Genomic DNA, 23,067 nt, shown 5'->3' on the forward strand with positions numbered 1-23,067 from the left:
CGATACGTTAATAATTTTAAAAGGGTGTTAAAAATATTATTTCCAACCAAATGAGCCCTCTCATTATTATCTTCGACCTTTGATTCTATAAAATTATCTCTGGAAAAAAAAGAAAAGAAAAGAGGAGACACGACAGCTTTAATATCCATGAAAAAATTCGATTTTCTTCAATTTTAAAGATGGTGAACTATAAATCATCAGTGAAGAGTTTTAGCACATTAAATTAATACTGACTATCTTAGATTTCCCATTCCTCGGCATTTTGGCCCTAATTGGGCAAAATTGGTGTTTTGAGGCACAAAATAACAAAAACGGCACTTTGCTGTGGCGCCATCTCTTTTTTTCATTTATAAATGGCCCTGTATATTGTAACTTAAGCTGAAATAGGTTGAGAGTAGAGTTAAAGCTAATTTTGCGATTGTCATAGCAGTGATGACGTCGTAAAGGACGAAGCTTGACTCCCCCCCCCCCTCCGGGGCAGCCGCCGAACTCCGGCAGCACACCTCAACATGGTGTAGGGGTACAACCGTATCGAGATTTACACCGGACGAGACAGTGGCTAATGCGCTCCGAGCGTTCCAACTTGTTGGTTGGTCGGAGGTCTAGTGAGTCGCCATCGTAAAAAAGAAATAGCTCAAGAAACACCAGCAAATAGCATCGAATTACCTTTTTCTACTATAATGAGTATGCATACCCCTGTACAAGACTATTGAAAACGGCTGAGTCTTTTCAAATTGGATGGTTAAATGCACGAACAATGTACGAAATGCAGCTAAAAAAAATTAATAGTCTAAGCGAATTCTCGAAAAGTTCTGCGTTGATATTGCTGGACTTTCTGAGACCCAGCTTACTGGCGTTGGGAACCTAAATAATGAAAACTACCACCCATTATATTCAGAACCAGAGACTAAGAATGAACCGGGTGTTGTAATAGCAATAAGTGGCCGAGCAAATAGGTGCCTAGGGGATTGGGAACTTGTAAGTGAAAGAATCCTTCGTGCTCGCTTTGCTACTTCGCAAGCGAAGAAAACAATTATTGTTGTATATCCACTAACTAATTAAGCAACTGATCAGACTAGGGATGACTTTTATCGGGTGTTATTTCATTGTTGCCACTAAAGTTCATTGCCACGACGTTGTAACTTTTTTGAGGGACTTCAATGCAAAATTTGAAAATGACGTTTCGGTCTTGGTGAAATGAACAACAGTGGAATTCGTTTGACTCATTTTTTGCGCGACACATGAGCTCACAGTTGGGGCAACATGGTTCCCAAATAAAAATATGCAGAAGTGCACATCGAACTAGCTTGATGGTAAAACAAGAAAGGAAATTGACTACATCCTAATCTCAAAGCACAGACAACGGTGTCTTGAGGATGCGAAAATTTTCTTGGTGCTGATTACTACTCAGACCATCATCTCACTGTTGCGGTGTAGACTGAAACTAAAAACTTTTGTAAAGCCCCACTCTTCAGTAAGTACCTTCAATGTAAGAAAACTGAAGGATTTACATGTGCGACAAGAGTGTGAGGCAAGTCCGTTTAACAAGTTCTTGGTACTAAGTGAGCATCTTCCAGTTCATAGTCAATGGGTTACTATCCTTGACACTCTCAGGAGACCGCAAAATAGGTTGTGGGCTACAACAGAAAAAAGAAGGTACAATCAATATTCCACAGTGCATGGAAGCTTATTGATACTACTACTACTACTAACAACTCACCGCAGCACAAAGCCGCCTGAGGTTAACATAGCTACGCATGCTCTTCCTCCATCCTAATCTATTCAACGCCTTCTTTTTTACGCCTGCCCAAGATGTTCCCATTTCTTTTAAATTTTTTTTTATGACATCCTCCCACCCCAGACGGGGACGACCTGCTTTCCGTTTAGCCCAAGATGGTTGGCCGAAAAGAACAATCTTCGGCAATCTGTCATCCTTCATCCGCACAACATGCCCTAACCACCTCAACCTTTCTTTCATTATAGATCTAGAAAGCGGTATTGAACCATATTTTTCGTATAGCCTATTGTTTGAAATACGGTCAGTCAGCCGGGTACCCAGAACAATCCTTAAGCAATTTCTCCGGAAAACATCTAGCAAATCTTCATCCACTTTTCAGAGCGTCCATGCTTCAGAGCCATATTTGATCACTGTAGTTTCTAAGACTCTAATCATGGTTTGCAGATTTATCTTCCTATTCTTCCAGACTTTTTTTTAACTGTGAAAAATCATCCAGAGCTTTGGCTATTCTACTTTTAATATCTTCACTGCTCCCATCGTCTTTACTAATAATACTACCCAGGTAAGTGAAGCTATCCCCCTGATCAAATTTTTCATTACCCAACGTCACCTTTTCATCTTCTCTTGTTCCTAGCCTTAGTGACTTAGTCTTCCTTACATTAATTTTCCAACAAATACTAGCGCCCTGAACTTGCAAAACCTCTAAGACTTCATTCATTTTTCTCATCCTTTAATATAGGATACTTAAATCATCAGCATAATCCAAGTCCAGGAGAATTTTTCCTCTCCATTTGATTCCGTGGTCTCCCATTGCCTTTCCTGTGCTCCTTAAAACACAGTCCATCAAAATAATCCATATAAAGGGCTACAGAACACAACCCTGCTTAACTCCAGATATAATACAAAACCCGCTGCTAACCTAATTTCCTACCTTAACTGCAGCAGTGTTATTCTCGTACATAGCCCTAATCACTTTAATGTATTTGTCTGGTATACCATACAAGGATAAAACCTTTACTAATGCTCCTCTATCAACAGAATCGAACGCTTGCTCATAATCTATAAAACTGAGGACCAAAGGTGTTTGAAAACTCAGGCACTTCTCAATTATTAACCTAAGAGTGAAAATTTAGTCAACACATCCTCTACCTTTTCTTAAACCGCACTGTTCTTTTCTTAAAACTTTGTCTACGACATCTCTCAGTCTAAAAAGTATCCTATTACTAATTAATTTACTACCTACAGAGACCAGACTAATGCCTCGATAATTACCACACTCACTTTTATCACCTTTCTTATAAAGTGGCTAAATAAGGGTTTTCCTAAAATCGTTAGGTACTTCCCCTTTTTCAAAAATCATATTCATAATCTTCAGTAACTTATTTCTAAACTCAGACCCACCATATTTAAGAAACTCATTTACCACCTTATCAGCACCTGGAGCCTTATTATTCTTTAATCCTTTTAGTACTGTTGCTAATTTCTCCTCACAAAACAAATCTTCCTTCACATCCAAGGTATCACAAACTTTTTCCTTTTCCTCTATATTTTTTCCTTCAACTCTATCTCGGTTAAGCAAATTCTCAAAATGTTCGGCCCATCTCGCTTTAGCTTTTTCCTTATCGCTAATTGCCACCCCATTCCTATCTTTAACTGGGACAAGTCCGGATTGACTAATACCTCTCAATTTGTTAACGTGCCAGTACAATATTTTACTATTATGCCGTCTAGCTGCATCTTCTAAATCCTCGGCAATTTTATCCATGGCCTCCACTTCACACCTCCTTAGTTCATATTTCAATGCTTTCTCCACTTTCTTTACATTTTATTTGTTTTCATGCGATCTATCACTCAGATAATTCTTGTACAAGTCCTTTCTCCTTTCTATTAAACATAAAGCTTTTTCACTAATATTCTTAGCTGTATTTCTAGCTTTCTTCCCTAATACACCTTCAGCAACTATAAAAATTATTTTTCTAAAATTATTCCAACCATCTTCCGCATTATCAAATTTTGAACTCTCAAGTTTAGTATTCAACTGTTCCTGGAAAGTTTCTCTCAAATTCTCATCCTGGAGTCTACTAACATCATAACTTCCCGGGAGGTAGTTACCCTTCTGATATTTCAGCTTTAAATTAATCCCAGGCTCTGATAGATGGTGATCTTTGCGCTTAGCATCAATAACAGCACTCCTATATACCCTAGTATCTATTGTTGATCCTACAAGTCCTTATTTTACTCTAGTATACTCAAGAAAGTCTGCTTTATTACCATCTCTTGAATATCCTGATAACTAATGAACCAATTTATGAACAAACACCGTATTGGTTATAACTAGATTGTTATACCTACAAAATTGCAAAAGTCTGTATCCATTACTGTTTTCTTTTCCTACACCAAATTTACCTAAGCTGGGATACCATCTATCCTTATTTCTACCAACCTGGGCGTTAAAATCTCCCAGTAATAACATCATATTTCTACCTGGGACCTTGTCTATTTGCTCCTGTAACTGTAAGTAAAATTCATCTGAGTCACTAGTATCTCCATCAGTCGGTTCTACAGGGGCGTATACTACTATAACTGATACATGGATACAAAGCTTATTGATAAATGGACGGAAAAGAAATACGTGTTGATAAATACGAGCAGAGTAGGAAATACACAAGAGAATACTTTGATATACTGAAACCTTCAGCCCAAGAGGAGAGTAAAGAAGGTGTCAAGGTAACACAAATTGAAGACAGGACATAGCCAGGCGTTGGAAAGAACATTCCAGTGAGGTTATAAGCCAGACTCCTTCAAATGGTGTGCTAAATATTCCTGATAAACCACTATTTGACCTGGAAGTATGACAGCACAGGGGCTCTAGCCAAACCAAGGTTTGGGCTGCTTTCACGCGTTTGGGATGATAAAAAAGTCCCATGTCAATGGTCTAAAGCAATGATCATAAAACTGTCTAGGAACGGCCAGAGAACTAAGTGTGGCAACCGCAGAGGCTTTGCTCTGTAATGCACTCGTAGCAAAGTCTTGTGTCAGATTATGCGCGATAGGACTCAGAGTAAGGTAGGGAAAACCTTGAGAGATGAGCAACATGAGTTTTGCCAAGAAAGATCGTGCTTCCATCTTATTTTTAGCCTGCGGGTTTTGGTCGGAGAAATGAATGAGTGGCAAATTCAGAGGCTTATTGTGTTTACTGATTTCCTCAAGGCATTTGACTCTAATTACTGCAGGACCACGTGGAAGATTCAGCTGCACTGTGGGATTCCACTGAAAACTGTTAATGTAATACAAGCCCTATATGAGGATTCTATAAAAACTTTATAGACAGAGAGCTCTCTTTATAGAAAGAGAGTGATTCTTTGTAGAATCAGGTGTGCGGCAGGCTGCATTCTGTCGCTGCTACTACTTGCCATAGTTATAGACCTAGTTCTCCGTGGATGCAGAATCGATGGCGGGGTTCAGCTAAACCCTATGAGAGAACTAGCATATGGTGACGCCGATTATATTGTTCTTCCCAGCCATATCCAAAAGACATGCATCAGAATATAAATGAACTTGAACGTGTTGCGAAGACTGTGGGACTTCCCATAAACGCCAACAAGACAAAACCTATTTCAAACACGGTCATTCCTGATATTGGAAAGATTTCTGGCTAATGGCGAAGAAATCAAAGAGGTCACAGAGCTTAAATATCTCGGTAGTATCCTTTCGCAAGATGCAAATCGTGAACCAGAAATTTCATGTCGAATAGCTCTAGCCCCTTCTGCTTCTAGTAGCCTCAGAAATGTCTTGATGAATAAGAAATTTTCTCAAAATTGAAGATTGGAATTTATGGCGGTAAAGTTCTGTCTGTCCTTACCTACAGTTGTGGAACTTGGGGTATCAGTGCCCGTCAGGAAAAGCGTCTTCAAGGCTTCGACAATAATTTCTAAGACTGATATTGAATATACTTTGGACAGAACGGGTAGCCAATAAAAAGATTTTCCGCATTACTAACCATACATCTATCCCTAAAATCATTCGAGGGCACCTTTGGATGTACTGGGGACTTAGGATGTGTGGCCAAAGGTTACCTTATGATGAGTGTTATCTCCGCAAGTCAGGAAAGTCTAAAGCGACACTGGACCGATTCCTCGAAAAGGATGCAATAGTGACAAGGTCTTCGCTGGAGGAGCCTTGTCTGCAGGCACGGGGTAGGACACGCTGGCGATCTACTCTTATGCGCCTCAGGCAGGGGGGATTGCAATCCATATCCAGGATTTTTTTTTGTCAGGGGGGATTGCAAAAGGATTTGTTTTCGGGGGGGGGGGAGGTAAAAAAAAACAACTTAAAAATACATTAAAATTTTCTTATATTCATTTTTGTAACTTTTTTACAGTCAGACAAACATTTCGGGGGGGGGGGGGGGTTAAAACCCCAAATGAAACACAGATAGGAAAAGAAATAACAAAAGGAAAAATAAAAAAAAAAAAGGTGAAAAAACGAGGAATGTGTAAGTCAGTGGAAAACAATGAAGAAGAAGAAATAAGCAAATATTTCGACAAGGACCTCCGCCTCAGTGCCAAACAAAAAAGAAAAAGAAAAAAACAAAAATCTAACCTTTCGAAGTTTCGTCAAACCCCCAAACACCCCCTGGATACGACCCTGGCCTAAGAAGTAGGGGGACCTAAGTCAAAATAACTAATGGTAAATCTTTCAGTTCGATTTAGTGTAATTCCCTAGAGATTTACGGTTCTTTTTTTTATGTCCCTTTGAAATAATTTCTAAGATTATTGGCAAAAGACCATTTTAATGTTATTAATTTTGAATTTAAAAAAAAATGCCAATCTGAATCTATAGAGGAGTAATATCTGTTCTACTAGACATTTTCAGTGTCGTTTTTGTCTAAAGTGCAGTATTATGTAAGTTTATTAAGATGTGAGTTTCATTTATTGGCTTTGTCTTTTTTTCTCTTGTTGTGTTGTTTTTTAGTCTTTTCCTTTAGTTGATTTAAAAAAAAATTCTTTTCCTTTTTTTGTCCTTGATAAAGGCTCCCGGATGTGAAGTTGAAATATTCGGATTTTTTTATTAGATAATGTGTTGTTCGTTTTTTATTTTTATTACTGCTTAATATAAATTAAACCCGTTTTTTCTCACTTAATTTTTATTCCCCTTCAAAATAACACATATTAAGTTATAGACTATTCTGTTATATCCGTTTTTTTTCAAAATATCATGTTTTTACATTTCGCTAAATATGGGCCTTGGTTTCTTTACTAGGTTGCAGGTACTACTCCACCATGATTACAAAGAATATTCCGTAAGTGACACAACCATTAAAGCCAAATGTTAAGGCAGAACATTATTGCCTAGTATTTAAATATGGAATTCTTCACATTGGAGGGTTAAAACTATGTTTGAACATTTTCAAACGGGGACAAATACATGGGACGGCAAAGATTGAGATGATCTAAATGGGAACAAATAGAGGTTTCCTTGTTCTGATACATATACTGCCTTGACACGACCCCAGCCACAGTCTTTTATTTCTAAGCACTTTTTGCTATATTTCTAAATCAGTCAATGACAAATTCACATTTTAGTAATATTAGAAAGACAAAAATTTAATACAGTGATGAGTATTAACAAATTTACATTCATTTTAACTCCGTTTTGTCCTCCCACATAGGAGAGCTGTTTTCTTATGCCTGTAAGCACTGTTACTAATTCATGAAATGCAGGGAGAGGGGGCAATGATTTTTTATGAGTAGACTACACAGAACAATAGGTTCTTATCCTTCTTAATCTATGGGCATTTTTTTTCACTCTTTCTTTAGAAACAAAAATAGAAAAGGTAATTTTTAAATCCGGGGAAAGGAGCAATTTTTTCCTCATAAAAATATTAAGGAGCAATTTCTTTCATAGTAAATTATATTAACAAATAAATTATAATTATAACAAATAATAGACTTATAATATAACACAACAATAATTTTCATATGGACTTTCCGATCCAAATTTTTGTCCATCAAAAGTTTCCTCCTCAAATGTCTCCACACGGCCAATTCTTCTTCTGCTCTAAAAACATGTATTTTAAGCAATCCTTCCAAATAACTTACGTCGAAAATATCCTTTTCTATTTGAATTATAGTTAGTCTTTTGTGTCACAAATGTCACAATTAACACTTTTAAATTTAGTGACAGAACCAAAGTTTTCACGAAAAAATTTTTTATGCGAAGAAAAAGAAACTGGAGCTACTATTTACACTTTGTAAGCATCATACATCTTCTGTAGAGCAGTACCAGGAGGGTAAAATTCCTGATCACTATTTGATGATTTACAGCGAGGAATTTTTTTGATTTGATTCAACACTTCCTCAATTTTATTTGGTGATAGTTTGTTGTGTCCACCTTGTTTTAGGCCTCGTTGATCTGTCGCAGGAATTCTCCCACTAAACTTCTTTAGAGCAGTATTGACCCTAGAAGGAGAAATACCTAACGTTCTGCAGAACATTTCCCTGCAGACACGTACTGAATTATTCAAGGTGTACCTCCTCGAAAACATTTTTCTCTGAGTATTTTCCCCATAAGTTCGTTTCTTTGGCGCTTCCGACACACAAGCGGCGATAAAAGCAGTTTGTGCGTCATACAATCCCAAAGACCAAAAACTATCAAATTGCTTCTTGCAAGCTTCTAAACTAATGCTATCTGAATATTTCATTGTGCAATAACATTTAAAATGAATAAATTCCTTAGGTTTAGAAAGGGTATTTTTGTAGGTGTAATAAGGTTGATTGGTGTTCTTCCTTCTCTTCTTATCTTCCCTACTTTCATCTTTATGTTTCCTCTTTCTACCGCATTTTGATTTTCCTTCATTAACAGTGCTTGTTTCATCTGATGATAAAATGCTGCCAAAAGATAGATTATGATCTTCTTCACGTTGATGCATATTTGTGTTTCCAGATAAGCTACTACAGCCAATATTTTGATCAGCACAGTTGACTCTGATCAGCACAGTTTTGATCAGCACAGTTAACCTCTGATTTGCACACCAGAATTTTTGCTATATTCAGGCAACCATGTCTCACGTTCAATATTTTCCAAAACTGCTGACTGCGCCACATGAGCATCTGAAACTAAAATCACCAACTTTAGCTTTTGTTTAGCTTCTGTTGCTATGGTACAACTAAGCGGCAATTAGTCTGAACTCTTAGGCCAACATATAACATTTGTAATAATTAATTTAGTTTTATTTGTTTATTAAGCAACACATTTTCCATCAGAAATGGCTTGCTTTTAAGTTACCAACCTTTTTGGAAATTTTAGGGGTGGCAATACTCTGCTTATTTGGACATGTTTCTCTCCGTTTGATGTCGACTTCATTGCTCGTCTTAATTTCTCTTTTATTTAAGTTTCATTTCTTCAGTCATAGGAACTTCTACTTATTTGAGTTTTTAAATCTTGTATAAGCTCATATCTGCCCGTTTTAAGATTTTGGATTTACTGTTTACTTTATATATATATATATATATATATATATATATATATATATATATATATATATATATATATATATATATATATATATATATATATATATATATATATATATATATATATATATATATATATATATATATATATATATATATATATATATATATATATATATATATATATATAAAAACTGATGTCCTTTTTAAGTGAGAAGCTATAAAAAATTAATAGCGAACCATGATAACAAAAATTAGACCAGTTTTAGAATTTTCTTTAATAGAATTGGCATAGATTCCAACAGAGCAGTGCTGTAGTTTGAATTCACGAAAACTTCTTCTTTTTTTGGGGAGGGGAGGGGAGGGAGGCTGGCGAAATATATTTTTAAAAGTCTATGGTAGGACTATATTATGTCACTTTATTTTTCTTAGTGAAAATACGGAAAAATATTCATAACCCCAGAAAAAGCATTTTTCAAAATCTATAGGGAGGACCAAAAAGTCAAGGGGGGCTATGTCCCCAGTATTTCAACTGACACCACTGTAGTAATGAAGCATTGAAAGAAAAATCACTTACCGGGAATAGCTGTCCAGAGGTAAAAAATACGCATATAACACCATTTGTCACTTCTAGATTAATCAGATTTATGGACACAATCATATTTAGGGAAATGAGCTGGATAAAACAGCATGTTAAAGAAGGATCCAAGTTGAATATTGTTGAAAATAAAGTACTGGTAAAGTACACAACCGATTATTTTGCACGGTCTACCAAAAGACAAAGTATGCGTTATAACAATAATAATAAAAGGAACTTTAAAAATTTGAAAACTGTCACTTCCGTTTATTTATTAAATTCATTTACAGAATTATTGAGTGCGGTGTTCTATGTGAAACCGATTCAAACACGAACCCATGTTTAACCACCACTGATTCTGGACCCCAATTATTTGTCTGCATATGAAAAATGAACAAACATACTTTTACCTTTGAATGGCTATGAGGACTGGATTATTTCCACGGAACTTTTTTTGCCTCATTGCTAATACCAGGACATCAAAATAATGCCATTTTTGGGCCCTCTACATTTTTTTGTCCCCTGCAACCACCATAGGTGTATTCACATCTAAAAGCCAAGATTTTATCAAAATTTTCTTTTGGTTTTTCCAAAATTATATAGTTTTAGGACATTTCCCCACTCCTGTCTTCCAATTCCTGGCCCAATTCCTGGACCCGATTTCTGTCTTCCAGTTCTGGGTCAGGAAAATAAATAAGTAAAACTGATTAGTTAAATATGAAAAACTTTACTTTCGTAGAAATTCAAAATCTGTTGATTACCAACGAAAACGGTACACCTTCAGAGGAAAGAGACGCTCTCTTAAGCTGATTAGCGCCATGTTTTTAACTAAATTTTTAATGATATATACTCACATTTCTTTGTCTAAGTTGGCTCTCAATATCATTACAGATAAAAACAGCATAACCACATGTGGAGACTTTTCTTTTGTTTTTTAACAGAGAAGGCCTTTGGAAACATCACCCCACACTGCCACAGCTTTACACCTTCTACAATATTTTCTTATGGGTGCAAAATAAGTTACCTATCTTAAGGTGTTCATTTTTCAAAGTTCTCCCCCTTTCTAATGTCATCTAAAGTCAGATTAGCATCTTCCGAATTCCACAATGAAAGAAGCCAGTCGCCCCTGAAATGTTTTTTAACTCGCATAAACGTGACAAAAATGGATATAAACAAATTTTGTATGCGTTTTTCGATTTTTTTTGTGTACCCCCCCCCCCCCCCCTTCCGAAAAAAAGATCTTTGAGTAAGACCCCTCCGAAAAAAAATCCTGGGCACGGTTTTGGGTATATTCATAATGAAATACACTTACATTAATAGACTAGGCTATACTATTCCCCGATTAAAAAATTAAAGATTTAACATATTTTAAAAATTGAATAAAAAACTGAGGTAGCGTAATTTGGCATTTAATAGCACAAGATATCTAATATGATTTTCTTTTTGGAAGTAACATTAGCGTTCGATTATCAAAGCAAAGTTGACACGGCGTTTTCTCTATGCTTTTGTGTTAAATAAAATACTACGGGTATACTCTAGCCTAAAGATATCACCACTTAAATCTAATGATATCGAGTTTCTAAAGATAAAGTCTAAGATTTTGAGTCTAAAAACATCGGTTGGGTACCTAATACTATTAATTAATATTTGTTAAAAATTAATCTTTTAATCTTTAACTTAAATTAACTGATAATATCTTAAGCTTACAGATAATAATAACATAATAATAATATTTATATCCAGGGGAGTAGCTCCAGCATTTTTTTTTTTGGGGGGGGGGGGGGCAAGTGAGATCCATATCCTGATATTCAAGGGACATGGGTTGTATAATAGTTATTTTCTCCAAATTGTTGGGGGGGGGGAACTGCCCCCCTCGAAACGACGACCCTGTTTATATCATTTTTAACCTAACATGTATAAATAAGAACGATTATTTTCAGAGTCGAATATTAGTGATTAGTTGAAAATTACCAAATTAGGCAATTATCGAGGCATATATGATTTCCATGGACTAAAATCTGAATATTCATTTTTTCGGCAGGGTCAACTGACTATGCATTAGTTTTATTTATGACTCTCAACTATTCACGGGCTGAAACTTTTTAATTTCACAAAGGGAACTGGGGCTGATTTCCACACTGTTCTTGAATGCTAAACGAAGAGATTTAAGGATTAAGTGGAAGGGTTCGGCTTTCTAAGGGGTCATCTTGCCTCCGAGTCCCCTCCTAAATTTTATATCTATACAGTAGACCTTTTTACCTATTTCTAATAGCTGCTAGAAACAGCAGTAACGAGGTGGATAAGCGGAAGAATGTTACGAATACAAAGACCGGGGATAAGAGCGTGACTTAAGTCAGAGCAGGAATTGGTAATTTTAGGAAGCACTTTGCCCAATGGGAGGGGCTGATTCCTCTTGGTGCAAAAAATATAAGATGACCGTGGACACAAGGAATTGTCTGGAAGAAGAATATAGTTAGGATAGGTGAGTCTTAAAGCTGGCAAAATATGTGGCAATTGTGGGGGCTAGGTTTACAAAGGGTTCCCTGGTCGATTTATTTTTAGGCGGGATGGAAGCAATAGGACCCTGAGGCTTGAACCTCGACCCACAGTGTATGGATACACCCCGCCATAAAAAATACACTTATGCAGCAGCTGAAAGAGACGTTTTATGAATATCATAGCCAAATTGTTGCAGAACAATTTATCCGTGACATGTCCATGCTCATGGCATTAATTGCCGATGACAACTGAAATTAAGCATTGTAAACCCGTGAAAATTCTCTAATTATGAAATTAATTAGATTAATGAATAACATACCAAGAATATTTTGCATAGCTACAGCAAATCCGTCTGGATCAAAACCCATCTTGTCTGTTAAGGCTGATATATTCGATGAAGTAGAGGCCATCGACAAAGAAGATACTTTTCGGGATGGCTGTTGAAGCGAACTCTTTCGAGCAGATGATGATTTTTTCCGAGGAGCAATGGGAGGCTTACGTCTAAATAAATATATAATTTATTTTTCATTTTTATTGTGAAAAACACGTCATTTTCCAAGGAGATATTATTTATGAAAATAGAAATGAAACTTTAGAGACATTTACTGAATTCTTATGTTACTTCGAAAACACAGATAAAAGAAGAAGAAACTAACATAAAAACACAAGAACAAAAAGAAGAGGAGAGAAAAAATAACGAAATATAGTTTTAAATTTATAAATTACAAGTTAACAAGTATAAATTTATTGCTTTGTTTTATTATTTTGTGTTTTCCCCAGAAATCAAATTGCAAAAGAAATCGTTTGCAAAAAATGTTCACAAATTACAAAAACGAGGTAGCAATAGGTGAATTATATTAAAAATGTACCAAAACAATTAGAAAAAATTAAAATCTCCATGTTAAGGACTAAAGAGGGGGAGAGGCTCCAATCCCCATGAACAATTCCAGAAAAAAACCTCAAGAGCTATTTAAGTTGACCAACCTACCAACTACCAACAAAATCTGTCATGGTGATTTAAATATGACCCAAAACACTGTGATGCGATCTAAGGTCAAAAATATGGGGGCACCACCCAATACAGATGGGAATATTTTAAATGAGAAGAAAAGACTAAAGATGTTTTTTCGGTTGTGGTGAAAATTTTTGTTTCTAAATTATGAAAACTGTATAACTCTATAATTCGGAGATAAAATACCATAAAAATTGGAATAAAGCAGAAATTTAAAAGTACCTTCCTAGGTCAAATTTAAGCCGTCGATTCAATACTGGATGTTTACCTTACCTTTTGCACCATTCTTCTAAGCTAGCAAAAAGCCACTGGTGCAAACTTTTAAAGATTTTATTTAAACACAAACCTTACTTTCCCTATCTATAAAAAAAAAGAAACAAAGATAATGAGGAATGGAAAAACATTTGACGCGGTTTAGGATTTTGTTCCGTCAAAACTCCCTCCAACAGAGAGCAGTAAGGACGGCTCCAATTCAGTATTACGCTTATAAAATGATGAAAGGACTTTTCACTACGTTTTTGTAATTTTATTACGATATATACATTATAGAAGAAATAATATGTGACATACATTTCAATTTCTATACATAAGTTTTAAAATAATTTCCTGAAACAATAAAATTCCAGGGACCAGCTGAATCTAAAGGGGAAGGAACTAGGCAATTTTTTAGAAAACTAAAGATATGACGGCATTGATGTGGGACGGGAGCTACGACGACAGGGCAGAGACAGGAGATCACAAAAAGATTTCCAAACCTGGAATTTTTCCTTTTTTGGGGAGAGTTTTCTTTTACGAGCTGAACCTCTTCACCACGAGATGATTCCAACTGCAAACTCTCCGCCTGTCTTCCGGGGGTATCACTATTCTTAATTAATTGTTTTCTTCTCAAGTTGTATTTTTCCATTAACAGAAGAACATTCTTGATGATTTAACTGACAATTCCTTTTTTTCGTATTTCAAGTGATAAAAATGAACAATATTCCCCCCCAAAGACTTAAAAAAACACCCCCTCCCTCCCAAATGCAATTTCATATGACAACACCGATATTTCCATAGCAAAATATCTGAAAAGTTAAAAGCAAGTCATCGCCTATTCAATCATAAATCATGCTTATTCTACCTGCATTTGCAAGCTGGTAGAATTAGCCTGCATTTAAGGTTATCTTATATTTCCTCCAGAAATTACAATAGTTAAGAAATTACGGCCTGGGAAGTAAGAAACGCACCAGGAGTGAATCTAGAAACACCTAACGAATTTGTTTTAAATCTACGTGTCCGACCTCGAAAGACTAAACGAAGCACAAGCCTGAGTCGTAGGGTTCGACCTTAAATTCAATTTAATGCAGAATTTAAAGGAATTCGTCATACCTTGTAAGAAAGCAGTAAAGGCAAGGTCTTCAAATAAAAGGTTTTGGAAGTTTCTAAGGTTTCAGAGTTTTTTTTTTTTTTTTTTTATTTTTTTTTATGATTTTTTTTTTTTTTTTTTTTTTTTTTTTTACTGCTACGTTTACTCTTTTCCTTCTTCTAGGCCATCAACAATTCTTTAGAAATCTACGAATTCAGTAAATAAGAAGAAAAAACAATCAATTATGCTTTGAAATCTGACTCACTTCCTGGGATTCAGTCAAGTCATAAATAGCGACGAAGACCACACTGCCTTTCCATCATAAATAATAAGTAGAACAACAGGGCAATTTTTATAAAAGACAGTGGAACGCAACTTTAAATGAATATTTCGACCCTATATCCAAGGGCCGTCCTCAGCAAAACAAACAAAGAGAATAAAAAACAATATAAAAGAAACTTACATTAAAATTCAATCAATAAAACTGAAAGATTTTTTTTTTTTAAATGTTTTAAAACAGCCCTAATATCATTATTTCAAGGAAGTTCAACCAGTACTCAACCAGTCCTGGTTGAACTTCCTTGAAGTAATGATATTAGGGCTGTTTTAAAACATTTTAAAAACTAACCTTCAGTTTTATTGATTGAATTTTAATGTAAGTTTCTTTTATATTGTTTTTTTATTCTCTTCGTTTGTTTTGCTGAGGACGGCTCTTGGATATAGGGTCGAAATATTCATTTAAAGTTGTGTTCCACTGTCTTTTATAAAAATTGCCCTGTTGTTCTACTTATTGTTTACAGTCAAGTCATCAGCCCAGATTTTTTTTAAAGCTAAATTATGCCACTTTTACAATTACAAAGAAAACACAAATAGGGTGAATTCTTACTGCATTAACACAAAAAGCCACGAAGGAGTTTGGAAATCTGTTCGTGCGGCACTTGACGGGTTGTAGTTTGTTCTGATGCTCGTAAGTCGGCTGACTGCTGCAGAGGCTGGGAGAATAGATCGGGTGTTTCTCTGTAACTAATATCATTTTTCCGAATTTCATTACTAGACCTCATCTTCAATTGACCAAATGGGACAAGTTTGAAAAATCAAGAGCACTGTCGTAGTTACTATAACAAGGTCATATTATCATTTTAGTAACAGACTTTTGGACATCTTCTATTTCTGCTGACAAATGAGCAGTGTTCTTAATTTAGGAACTCAAAATGGGTCAGCAATTGCCAAAGACAGGTATTATAGGCTGTAAACGTAATTAGACCCTCAAGGACTGTGATAAAAATTTCTTTCATTCATCCTTTCATTTGTACCCATTCCCTGAAATTTCCTCCCTCGAGTCCTAACAACCTAACAACCTTCATAATTGTACACAAAGGGCTCTAGGCCCTCTGGATCCTCGTACAAAGAACAAAACATAAACCATTTAACATTGACATGTAGCCATCCACATGGCCGTTTATAGTCTTGCCCGAGCGAACCGAGTGCTAGATTACTATTTATGATCTTTTTCAAGCTAAGCGAGGACCATCAAAAACGTGCAAAGTTGGCTTTTTGCTAGACCTAGATCCTACGACCTAGACCTAGACCCTAGATCCTACAAAAAGGACTCTTTTTTTCTAGAATATTTTCATGTTTCTTATGCAATCTGACTTAAAGAAAGGAAAAAAAAGTTTAGTGGATCGGTTTAGTAGATAGGCAGGACTTACATGAGTAAGTCATTTATTTTTCAAAACGATAAGTGCTACTGTTCACTGCTCGTTGCGTCGTTCAGTCTCCTAAGACTGAAACTAAATACATCACATCAGGTCGGCGTCCTAAGACTCAGACCTAAGACTTTTCCACCATTCCACATTGTTCACAGCTTCTGCTTTTACAACCTACCAACAAATTCAAAAAGAGTTTAAGCATTCTGGATGAATATTTATTTGCCTGCCTAGTTGGATATGCGTCAGAAAAATTAAGAGGCCTTATTATTCACCTAGCTGGATATTCATGTTTAGACCAAAATTAGCAATGGAACATAAAACTACGTAGAATAAACCTTACCAAAATTGATGAAAATGATCGTCCTCCGAGACATTCAGCAAATAGAGAATAAGAATAAATACACTTTCTTGGCTCTCATGCCCCCCCCCCTAATAAGAAGAGGAAGCTGTGGCTGAAACCTGTAGCTGTTTTATATATTTAAATCAACTGTTTAATTTTAACAATTTAAATTAAAAAATTATGAGCAGAAAATTAAAGTGTAAGTCTTATTTCTCTAATACTGCAACATATTCCACATCTTCACAGGTGGGCTCCTTATGATGTGCTCATAGTACTCATAGGTAAGCACTTCATAGGTGAGCATCTTTAATGAAGTCCTAAATTAAAGAATAAACTATAGAGAATTAAAAAAATGATCTGTTTGGTTTTTACCCATTAACATTTTCCACTCCTTCATAGCTGGATACCTTTTCTAAAAATGAGGTAAGTCCTTCAGCTAGGTCTTCAGTTCTATTTGCAGGCACTTTCATCTTTTCAGCAAACATGGCGTCTAATTGATCGGGTGTGACATTAATCCAACTGTCATCTAGAAAAAAGTAAGTCCAGAAACTATAAATGGTCAATAATTGAGAAGAAAAGGCTTAATTATAGTATGATTTCGGTAGTGAAAAATGTCAGTTACGTAATTTCGAGATCTGGCGTCAGCGGCTTTTGCGCTGCCTTTTTTCTCTCAAATATAACATCTGTTTTGGAAAGGCTATAATAAAAAGCTACAAGCATTAGAAGCTTCTGTAAAATTAAAGCGTCCTAGCTATTTTAACCTGTTCAGCCCGCTTGCAAATTTAAAGATGTTTTTGACCAGAAGCTCTTCAAAATCTTGAAATTGTAAAATATGATTCATTTTTCATGCAAAACCCAAGCGTATAAATATTTTTCATGAGTAAAGCTTCGACTATCCCTAAATTTATAGGGTTTCGTGAAATCTTTGGGTTTTCCCAAATTTTCTAATTCTCCAAAAAAAAATAATCAGAGAGTAATTTCCAGTGTTGTCACTCTCCTCTTCAATTTATGTTGTTTAACACACCGCCTTTCAAATTCCCGCAGCCGACTAAACCACGGACACAATCTAAGCGTATTTCAGAGCATACCTGTACAGAAGAAGAAGAGAGAAAGAAGCTTCCTATATAAGTGCCTGATTCCGTAACTTAATCAATCACTCAAGCTCAAGCACTGGAACCTACCGCGTGAACTTTAACAACGGATGCCTAAAGCCTGGAACTGAGAGAGTACACAGGCAGTAGCTTTCATTAAATGGTTGCGAATTTTATAATAGTTTTGTTAACTCAATCCTGCTTTGTCTCACAGCTGGAGTATTAAGTCAAAATTTTCATGACCGCTTTTTGAATTTTCGGTCGGGGTAGGAGGCAAAATGTTTCTCTCTAATGTTCTCAGTAGACTACACACTATGTTTTTTTCTCCTTTCTGTACATATTGCCTGAGAGGCTCTCTTTGAGTTAATTAATGCAAGTCTAAAATTTCGCTTGTCCTATTTTGATTCCTAACATTGGGGAAATCCATTAAAAAGCGAGCATTGATCCTTTATATGTATATGTTTTATAGCTCTGTGTTGATGCAAAAGTGCAATTCCACGGAAGTAAAAACTATCTGAAAGGCATGACAACAAAAGTAAAAAGAATACACGAAAAAAACCCAAAGACCAAGTGACCCAAAGACAGCAGAAAACGGGTTTTCCGCATGCAATCATAAAAAGAAGATTAGCCCGTATAATTTTGCAACAGTCAAATATGCAAATTAGCGCGTTCGTTTAAGCGTGAATTCTAGCATATTTTAGAGAAGTCATCTTATTTTATGGTAACAGTCAATAACCCTAGATTTAATGTAACGAAAGTGAGTTAAAAATAAGATAACAACTAGACAAGAAAAGTTTGGAGTGCGCTTCTCAAGTGTTTCTCAATGAAATCTACCCCCAAAAGTGTTTTTCGAAATCTTGGGAGGAAGAGCTGATGGGGCGCAGGCCCCCTGCTCCCCAAATAACGGTACAGCAAGAAGTCCATGCAATGTTTGCCATTTACAGGCTATTGGATCAAATAAGCTATCTGATAATAACTTTTACCATTATCAGATGATAGAGGACGCACAGAGAGTTAGGAGTAGGTAAATGAGGTCGAATGAATGCTTGTCAAAATCCACCAGCACACAAAGCAGGGTGGATTCCAGAACTTATAGCGATCATTAATTTTTTACTATTAATTTCAGTTTAAAATAGGAGTTAAAAACGCATTTAGGGACTAAAATTTCTTACATTGCACAAAAGGAGCTAACATCAGAAGTCCCTTCTGGTGTTAGCCCCTTTGTGTCCATCATTTTGATGTTAGCCCCTTTTTGTCCATCATTTTGATGTTAGCCCCTTTTGTGTCCATCAGAAGTCCCTTCTGATGGACACAAAAGGGGCTAAACAAAGAAGACTCTTTTTTTAAAATACGGTAAGTTTGAACACAGAGGTCCCTGAAAGTCAAATTTCAGGAGAAGAGAAAGTCAAATTTCAGGAGAAGAGAAAGACTTTTTAGTATTGGTCATGAACTTAGCGATCTCAAACTGTTCCAGACTGACCGCGGAAGAGGAGAAATGTCTTACTGCCTTTAACAATAACTTTCTTCGCCAGATCGTAAGGATAAGCTGGAGAGATCATGTCAGCAACGACGAGATCCGTACTCGCACACGCTAACGAGACATCGGCTCTGTTGTGAGGTATCGAAGACGGCGATACCTTGAATATATTCTCCGTAAGCCAGATCATAGACTTCCTAAAATGCTCCACCATGTCAACCAGAAGGCACCCATAACCGAGGAAGGCCACAGAACACGCTCCGTACAACGTATGAACGCAAAAGAGGAGCCCTCCAGATGAGTTTCATCTAAGAGTGGGAGGACATCTATACAGCAGCCCACTTGAGAGAACACTGACGCCCTGTGTGCCTCAGGAGGCACTGGGGAACTAAGGTCTAAGGTCATGAACACAAATTAAGGCATAAGGAACAATGCTGGTTATTTTATTTTATATATATGCCGACTAAAAGGATAATGGATAAAAGCCGACGACTTCTAAGGAAATTCATGAGCATCTATTGCTTAGATTAACGTAAAGATTACACGTATTAACGGCAATTTTTCTAAGTTTTAGGGATAATCTCTTAAATAAATCTGAAGGAGTTTTGCGGTTGCACTGTTCGATGCAGTTTTAAAAAAGAGTCGTTATTCTAAAGAAAAACATCTCGCCCTGTTCAGGCGTGTATCACGACACAAACAAGAAAAAAAAAAAGATAACTGACGTCCTCTTACAAACAAGACATGCGGGGCTTCTCAAAGAGAGGGGCAACTGCCTTCAAAGACCAACTGCCAAGAAACTTTTAAAGTGGTTTCGTTATTTACATGCTAGTTGACATTGCCTTTTTGAGGAAGGGAGGGGGGTTAATTTTTACTATGCATCACCAGTCCTAGCAATGGCAAAGTTTACATGCACCCTGACGCTAAGCTAGGTTAAATTACTTAAAAATCTTATCATAACAAAAATCCAAACTCAACATATAACGAGGGGTTTTAAGCAAAAGCAAAGAAAAAAGTGAGCACAGAAAGCATCGATATCAGTGCAGGCAAAATATCGGGCATAAATAAAGCTAATCCAATCACGATAAAGAACTAAGTTGTCACACACAGAAAGACTCCTCTGAGTCAACTTCATCTTCAGGGGACTTATTGTCAGGATAGTGTTAACTTGTAATCACTACCTTTACTTGTATTTTGTCAGACGATTATTCATCATAATTACGTACATTATAAAAAAAAACAGCTTATTTTCAAATTTCTGAAGGTGTGATATTTTCCACTTTTTGTGCACTTTTTTGTTATCTCTCTTTAATTCACATTTCTTTTTTCCATTTGTAAAATTATTAAATTGTTTGTTTTCATTTTGCGCAAGTAGGTAAAGTTATTTTCTCGCTTATCTTGATTTTCCTGGTTTAGCATATACAGTTTCTCCTACAACTAACTCAGGCCGTTTCAAATAGCAATTCTCCTAACCTCTGACATGAAATGCGTGTTGTGATGGTCGTGAAACGCTAAGGATAAGTAATTGGGATATTCAGATAATTAACACGATACTCTTAAACGCAGCATTAATGTTTGCTTACCATCAGGTGGCTGTAATGAAGTTTCTTGAGCTTTCAAAGCCTCATAGTCAACATCAACATACTTGAGAAGGGCTTGAACTTGCTTTCCCATGTGATGTTTATAAGCGGTTCGAAATTCTTCACTATTTTCTGTTACACTGGACTCAAAGAAAATCTTGGCTTTTTCTTGTAGCGATTTGTATGGTTTTGAACCTTCCATGTAACCCTAAAATAAGAGCTTTAAGACTTGTTTTCCATTGGACCCATTTTCTTTTTGTTCAGATGAATTTCAAGGAAATATTGAAAAAATAAACAGCAGAAATGAAAAGAGAGTTTCTTTGAAATACAATTAACGTTAGAAACATAGAAAAAAGAACTGAATGTGTGTGCCAGAAGACGGCATGTCGTTAGATGTCGTCGTTAATACATCGCCTGTATTAATCATAAAAAGAAATCAAAGAGGCGTAACATTTTTGTCTTAGTGAAAATACAAACACTATTTAACGATCAACAACAAAAGAGAAAATAAAGGAATGAAAAAACAAGAAAAAGACAAAGTTCAAATGGAACGAAAATCCACGAGAAATGAAAAGAGAAGAAACAATAAAAGAAAAAGAAAACTCATGAGAAACAAAATCCATGAGAGGAAACAATGGATGACAGTTGAACTCATGTTCACCTAAATCAACCATTTGATCAACAAAAGCTGGATTTCTCCATCCAACTCTACTTCGGTCTTAAGCTAGAGCTAAACTACAGCTCTTTGTCTTAAGGTAGAGCTAAACTCCAACTCTTTGTCTAGTTGGACCGGAGATGGACGAGAGGAAGAAGGAAGCAAAAGCATACTTTCGCGCAACAAATTCGAAGCGAAAACAAGCGTGGATTCCGGATGACTTCCGCCGAGCTCTCATCCTCATCAAAAAAGGCCCGTAAACATATATCAGAGACACTCAATTTTATCTTTTAGTAAACATCTAAATACTACTTGACTATGAACTAACTGCACGAGAGTAAATAAACGATGTAAAAATAAGAAACTGAGAAAGTAGAGAAGATTAGTAAAAGCAAGAAGGGGAAAGAGAGAGACAAAAGCATGAAAAAGCATGAGAAAGAAATAGTCAGAGAGAAAGGGAGAGAAAAAGAGAGAGAGAGAGAAAATGAGAAAGAGAGACACATAGAGATGGGAGAGTGAAGTCAATTCTTACTTGAAAATATCCCTTTTCTGTTAAATTTCGAACATATTTCTCCCATTTTGGATCAGCAGCATTTTCCGTTTTTCCAGTAGATTCATCAGTTTTCCCGCTGTGAGCCAGCAAGATTTCAAATCCACAAGCCTTAAAAAGATAATAATGTTAAATTACAATGTTATATCCCTATACAATGCAGGAGAGGTCTTCAAGTTGCTGCAATTCTGAAGGGAATAGCCTTCTTTTCTTTCTTCGTTTTGCTCGATGACTTTACGGCAAATTTCATTTACTCTACATCAAAGCCATTTCTTTGCTGATGTTAGCGTTTCTGGCTTTGCTTCGATTAAATTTTGAGTGCGGTAGATAAAAGTCGGCTCTTGTATATCACTTTTTTTTAAACGTTAATACTGACATTAGAGATGGTATTACGTTTTAGATAAAACAAAAACCGGTTGCAATAACTTCAAAAAATAAATAATAAAATTCAAAATGGGAATTCGCCTCCATTTTTTTACGTTAGTATTGACCTTACAAACCGTTATTGACGTTTAAGCCTAAGGAAAAGCTGGATGTGAAGGAAGATTCACTTTGTGAGGAAGAATTAGTGACAGTATTAAAGGATTAAGAAATAATAAGGCCCCAGGTATTGATAGTGGGGTAAATAAGTTTCTTAAACATGGTGGCTCTGGGGTAATAAATTACTGAAGATCATGAATTACCTAGCGATTTTAGGAAAACCTTACTTTAGGAAAACCTGAAGTCAATTCTTACTTGAAAATATCCCTTTTCTGTTAAATTTCGAACATATTTCTCCCATTTTGGATCGGCAGCATTTTCCGTTTTTCCAGTAGATTCATCAGTTTTCCCACTGTGAGCCAGCAAGATCATAATAGTAATTGTATAAGAACGTGATATAAGAACGTGTATAAGAACGTGATAAGAGTAATTATAGAGACATTAGTCTGGTCTATGGAGATAGCAAATTACTTAGTATGATGATATTTTTTAGACTTAGAGATGCTATAGAAAAAGTTTCAGGAGAAGAACGTTCGGTTTTA

The 23,067-nt window shown here is 35.9% G+C and overlaps 1 protein-coding gene across 2 annotated transcripts in view; it reads right to left on the reverse strand.

Annotated features, from left to right (window-relative positions):
• The window catches only part of LOC148942208 (protein ecdysoneless homolog), a 222,158-nt gene that overhangs the window by 15,690 nt on the left and 183,401 nt on the right, over positions 1-23,067 (reverse strand). For both annotated transcript variants that reach the window (XM_089103380.1, XM_089103381.1), the window contains exons 6-9: positions 22,028-22,156; positions 20,844-21,048; positions 17,068-17,221; positions 12,609-12,790 (exon numbers count right to left, since the gene is read on the reverse strand). In XM_089103380.1, the coding sequence (XP_088959506.1) occupies positions 12,609-12,790; positions 17,068-17,221; positions 20,844-21,048; positions 22,028-22,156 (670 nt within the window). The remainder of the gene's footprint in view (positions 1-12,608; positions 12,791-17,067; positions 17,222-20,843; positions 21,049-22,027; positions 22,157-23,067) is intronic.

The sequence above is a fragment of the Artemia sp. Qi Xiang Cuo genome, chromosome 17, assembly GCF_049724085.1.
Source record: "Artemia sp. Qi Xiang Cuo chromosome 17, ASM4972408v1, whole genome shotgun sequence".
NCBI classification, from domain to species: Eukaryota; Metazoa; Arthropoda; class Branchiopoda; order Anostraca; family Artemiidae; genus Artemia; species Artemia sp. Qi Xiang Cuo.